Here is a 6,000-nt window from a genome sequence, read left to right on the forward strand (position 1 = left end):
GTACAGAATACTCAAAATAATGCTAGTGTTGGTGTATAATGTCTTAATAATCTCTGTTCCAGGAGGAGAAGGAGACAGAAAAGAGTTCTATTTGAAAAATCTAGGGATACACAGAATAAGGTGAGTACACTCAGAACTATCATTTTTTCACTTTTATGATTCATGAATGTTTTATAAGTCATTTGATTTTGCAATTAGTGAATTAGTGATCTTTTTTAAATTCTTCCTTTAATAACTTGGGCATGTAGTTGCCAGTTATTCAATTGTCAACTACTTGAGTAAACAGTTATTTTTCTTAATTATTTTCCTATTATTGATACCTTTGAAACTATCTTTTTATGTTAATGTACATAAGGAGCAATTATACTGACATAATAACAGTCAATACTATGTGTTACTGAAATCTGTGTGAGTTTCCTAGGGATGTGTGACAGGTGGCTTAAAACAGCATAAATCTGGGCCAGCGCCACGTCTTGTAAGGCTAATCCACCGCCTGCAGCACCGGCACCCTGGGTTCTAGTACCAGTTGGGGTGTCAGATTCTGTCCTGGTTGCTCCTCTTCCAGTCCAGCTGTCTGCTGTGGCCTGGGAGTGCAGTGGAGGATGGCCCAAGTGTTTGGGCCCTGCACCCACATGGGAGACCAGGAGGAAACATCTGGCTCCTGGCTTCAGATTGGCGCAGTGCACTGGCAGTAGCGGCCATTTGGGGGGTGAACCAATGGAAGGAAGACCTTTCTCTCTGTCTCTCTCTGTCACTGTCTAACTGCCTGTCAAAAAGAAAAAAAAAACAGCATAAATCCATTTTCTCACGGTTCTGGAGGGTTGTTTCCTGCACCATGTTTCTGTCCTGCTGCTGGTGGCACCCTGCAATCCTGGGTGGTCCTTGGTTTATAGACACATGGTTCCAATCTCTGCTTGTCCTCATAGCATCTCCCTAGTGTGTATTTGTGTTTCTTCCTTTCTTACAAAGATGCTAGTTATATGGGACAGGAACTCACCCTATTCCAGCACAACTTCATCTTAACTGATTTTAACTGAAGGGATTTATTTCCAAATAAATGCACATAATGAGGTTCTGGGAAGGACAAGAGTTTTGGAAGGCTCTATTGAACCCAGTACAAAGCATAGTTATTTATGTATCATGCCATTGTTTTGAGGATTAAATTGAGCTATATAAAAGACTCAGAAGTACACTAAAGAAATAGAGGGACACAATGCATGGCGTTCATCATCATCATTACCTTTGAATTAAGTTATTAATTAATGGTTGTTTGAATTAGATTAAAAAGTCAAAGACCGTTCTCAGTGGGCTGCAGGAGTTGATGAACAATAAAAATTTCCTCCTTACTTTATTGTTTACTTACTGATTAGTTAAAAGAGTAGATGCTTCCTTCTGAATTTGCAGATAAGAGAGATGCCCATTTTCGTTGTCTCTACTGTAGGGATGGTAATCTCTCCTTAACACATTCTGTTTATAAGATTTTACAAAGTATTTCTATAGATGCAGTGGTTGTGCCTCTACCTGCTTCTCCCCTCCCCATAGAAGGTGAGGTCTTTGAGAGGGGATTATGTCATGGGGATGGAGCCCTCAAGAACCGGATTCGTGCCCTTTTTTGAAGAGACTAAGAGTTGCTTCTGTCTGCTCTGGGCTGTGTTAGGATACGGAAAGATGGTCCTGTGCAAACCCAGAAGTGTGCCATCAGCAGACATTTGATCCTGGATTTGCCAGCCTCTGGAACTGTGAGAAATACATGTTTGCTGTTTAAGCCACCCAGTCTTTGTTTTTTTTTTTTTTTTTATAGCAGCTCAAACTGACCAAGACAAATATTTCCTCAAGTTCTATCCAAAACTGCACCAAATTCTCTTCCACTTCATTTCTTGCACTTGAATTCTACATGATCAAAAATCAAGCACTAAAATTTGAGGAAAAAATCTGAAAATGTAATGTGTGTGCTTCAGATTTCTTAATAATTTATCATTTTAACTTTTTTCTTTTATTAAGTAGTTATTTTTTGCAAAATGGTTTTTTTTCCCTAACTCATGGCTTGGTTCTTGGCATCAGCTGCAGAATCAAAAAGTTGCCTTTATTCATCTGCCACCTCAGTGTGCAATAAAACAGTGTTCTATTGCTTGTATTTTTTATTCCTTTTTGTCCTTAGCCGCTCGTGCATTCAAGCCACGTTTATTGTTTTGAAACTTGAGGGAGGAAAGACATTTTGCAGCTGTCTACATTAGCTATCCAACTTTTCCAGGCCTTTGTAGAATAATGATTTTTTGAAGGATGATAACAAATAGAGAGTAATTCGGAATGTGAAAGAGAAAGTAAGTTGAACCTACTTCATTCTTCTGTGTTTTTCACACAGGTTATATAAGGAACAATGAAACTTGAATTTTCCTTTTACTTTCTCCTTGAGAACACCAAATTTCCAAACTACTCACCAAAAGTCCTTCTTACCCTCTTCTCTCTTTTTTCTTACACTTGCTTATTTTCTGTCACATAAATACATATAGATGGTCAAAGTGACTTCATCAGGGGAGAGAAGATTAATGATTGCATAACATCATCTTGAAAAGAGAATGCCAGTTTCTTTTTAAATTGCTTTTAGTTTGTTTTTTTTTAAGGCTTGGGCACCATGCATTTTAAAAACCTTTATTAAAACATTCATAACAGTATTTAATGGATATTCACTGTGAGAAAATATAATATACTTTACATATGGAAATAAAAATAATTGTTGGCATTTCAATAGCTCAACACTGGGAAAGGGATTTCTACATCAAATCAGGTAACACATAACACAGTAGATCAAGACACAGCGTAGATTAGATTTCTGTTGCTTCTCTTTCATACTCTTGCAAATTGAGAATATGAGTTTTGACAGAAGTTCTATATCATGAAAAAAATGTTTCACAAAATTACTTCTAATGGATGTTTTTCCTGTAGTGTGGTTGAATTGAGGAGAGACTTACATTTTATATATATTTACTAGTTTTTGAATTGCAGTGAATTATCCATACCTTCTGCTGTTTGTCTTTCTAGGCAGCCAAGAACTATAGAAGTCATACTTCTACCAGTCAGCCACTGGACAGTGCAAAAGAAGATATTTATGTCAACTACCCAACCTTTTCTCGCAGACCGAAGATTAGAGTCTAAGCTTTTCCCTTTGCTTGAGAAAATTCAAGATGACTGTTAAATGCATGGACCTTCATACAACTTCCTCCCACCACCCAGCATCTCCCATGGATACCAACTCATCACACCTCTTCCATTTGACAGGAAAAGTGTTGCATCATTTAGAGAATGTTATGAACAGAAATGCTTCAGAAAATCTGACTGTAATAATTAGCTTGTATGTAAAAGAAAATGTACTGAATCATGTACCAGAATGATCTAGGGGAGATCATTAACTAGGGCTTAACTGTGTCTGGAATTAAGTGTGGACATGAGCTAGTGTCTGGGTCCCCTTCCTTAGTGCAGAGCTCACTTGCCTGATGTAGGCATAACTCTCACAGACTTTCTTCTTGGGCTTCCAGAGGGCTGCCAGTAACTCCTGGTAATTCATACATTCTTCCTGTTGTCTGGTAACGGGCTTGCTTCTCCAGAATCGCAAATGGATTTGGGTATTTGTCCATCACAAGGCACGTACCAGGCCCAGAAGGGATGAAATAGCTGTAGTCAAGGTACATTGCTTACAATTCAGTGGGAAAGGGAGCCTCAATGTTGAGGAGGTTACCAACAAACACAGAATGCAAGATGTCTCTTACCAACTCCTAAATTGTGAATATACGTGGGTCTAGGTTAGTTCTCCCTCCCCCATTCTGGAATCTGCTATATCAAAATAGTTTAGAAGAGTACTTGGCAGTAAATAAATGAATACCCAAGAGAAAGACAAATAAGACAGCAATATCACTTCCTTTCCTCTTTTCAAATTTATGTCTCATTCTAAGTAGAATTCTTGCCACCATCCCAGGCCTAACCTTATGAGCAAATGTAGAAGATGGACCAAAAATAAATAACATTTTTGATATTTTTTTCTACTTTTAAGAATTATCTTTAATGCATAAATTCTTTCAAAAGGTTCAGGCACTGAAGCATAACTCAATTTAAAAAATAAGTATATAAAACTTTAATACATGAAAAAGAATGAGAGAAGTGGCAATATAGGATGGTAGGGTAGAAATTTTAAGGGGAAGGGTAAATAGGAGGTTGGGCAAAGGAGTCAAAGAATAGGAAGATACAAAGGGGAATTTCTCCTGCTTCACGGTTTGGACAAAACAGTCCTAGTGACATAACTGATAGTCAAAGCCATTCAAGATCATACCTATCACATCTGAGATTGTTAAAAAAAATTCTAGAGGTAGGCAAACCACAGCAAGTATTTTTGAAACTAAATAAAAATGTCCTGGAGACCTTGAAACCATTATTAGCATTTTTGAGTACAGTGAGTATTTCATGTCTGAAGATTTATCACTTATCTCTGAAAATCTCTAAAAGATTATTATTTTAAAATGATTGATTAAAACTTGTATTTAATTACCAAAGCTGTAGCTTCATGAAAATATTAAGTGAACATAGTTAAAATTCTCATGCTATCTGAACAGATTCTAGGTTGTAGTGTGCAGTTTTGAGCTAGTCAGTGAAAATTTTTATTTGAGCCTTAAATATCATACATGCAAAATAGTGCAATTATTCTGTGATTTACAGAAAATATGATTGCCCACATGCCTGTGAATTATAGAAATTGTGAGGTTTTTGTAAACTGTCTAAAAGAAAAATGATAAAAATGAATATTTCCTAGTTGAAAGAAAAATAATAAAAATGACTGTTTCCTAGTTAAACTTACGTATGTGCAAAAACAAACTCTCATTTTTAAATGTTTGTGTAAAGATTTTATGTATGTATTCATGAAGTGTTTCTATGGATATATTGGTATACAAAGGTTGAAAGGCAATTTATCAGGAAATGATCTGCCAGTCTGCCAAATATTCTGTAGCTAAGTTTATCAGTTTGATAGTGACATAAGCATCATTTAAAAAAATGTTTCCTGAGGCCAGCACTGTGGCCTAGAGGGTAAAGCTGCCCCTGCAGTGCTGGCATCCCATATAGACGCCAGTTCGAGTCCTGGCTGCTCCACTTCCAATCTATCTCCCTAATAAGGCCTGGGAAAGCAGAAGAAGATGGGCCAAGTGCTAGGGCCCCTGTATCCACATGGGAGACCCAGAAGAAGCTTCTGGCTTCTGGCTTCGGATTGGCCAAGCTCCTGCTGTTGCAACGATTTGGGGCGTGAACCAGCGGAAGTTAAGTATTACTTTCTAGAATAGTCTAACAATTCATACAGGTGATAAGGAAACCATTTCTACACTTGTGATATGGAGAAGTGGAAATCCCATTTCAACACAGAAAACGATTCCTGAGGGCAGAACAGCATAGCCACGAGGGTGCTGTCCATGGGCTGGAGAGTCTCCAGGAGGTTTGGAGGCTCTCTTTCCATGGGTGTTTACATTTCTAACTCTTGCTCAGAGTATTAATGAAAGCCATTTACACTTTTCCTTCTCTCTTCTACATATTTGTTCTCTGCTGAGTTCAAGGGTTTTCCAGGACTTTGGCACCATCCTAGGTCCTCTGAGGGTCTTCTACCCGCTTCTGCTGCTCCTACTGAATGTTTAGCAGTGTCAGGCTGAGGAAGCTGCCTTAGCTCATTTCCTTTCTCTGAGTGTCTGTCAGAGCACTCGCATTGTCATCTCCTGAATATTATGCCTAATTCACTGAAGTTTTGGAATCTGCCTACAATGGTTTCTTTACTCTCCCCATACCACCATCATTTGTGCCTACTTTTCTGGTTGTTAATAAAAGAGCAGATCAAAACAGAACCACAGAATAAAAGGTCAGAATTAGACTTAATTAGGTTTTTGAATTTTTTTTGCAAGATGCTTCTTTAGAAGCAAGATGTTGCTTAAGATTTTTAAAAATTGTAATTTACATTGATATTTAATGCAACAT

The 6,000-nt window shown here is 37.7% G+C and overlaps 1 protein-coding gene across 2 annotated transcripts in view; it reads left to right on the top strand.

Moving 5' to 3' along the window:
- The window catches only part of CD226 (CD226 molecule), a 105,862-nt gene extending 101,020 nt beyond the window's left edge, over nucleotides 1-4,842 (top strand). For both annotated transcript variants that reach the window (XM_002713640.6, XM_089304987.1), the window contains 2 exons: nucleotides 63-120; nucleotides 3,040-4,842. In XM_002713640.6, coding sequence (XP_002713686.4) covers nucleotides 63-120; nucleotides 3,040-3,153 — 172 coding nt within the window. In that variant the 3' untranslated portion in view covers nucleotides 3,154-4,842. The remainder of the gene's footprint in view (nucleotides 1-62; nucleotides 121-3,039) is intronic.
- Nucleotides 4,843-6,000: the final 1,158 nt, after the last annotated feature.

This window comes from Oryctolagus cuniculus, chromosome 10, assembly GCF_051225735.1.
Source record: "Oryctolagus cuniculus isolate XC-2025 breed Fujian yellow rabbit chromosome 10, ASM5122573v1, whole genome shotgun sequence".
Classification (NCBI taxonomy): Eukaryota; Metazoa; Chordata; class Mammalia; order Lagomorpha; family Leporidae; genus Oryctolagus; species Oryctolagus cuniculus.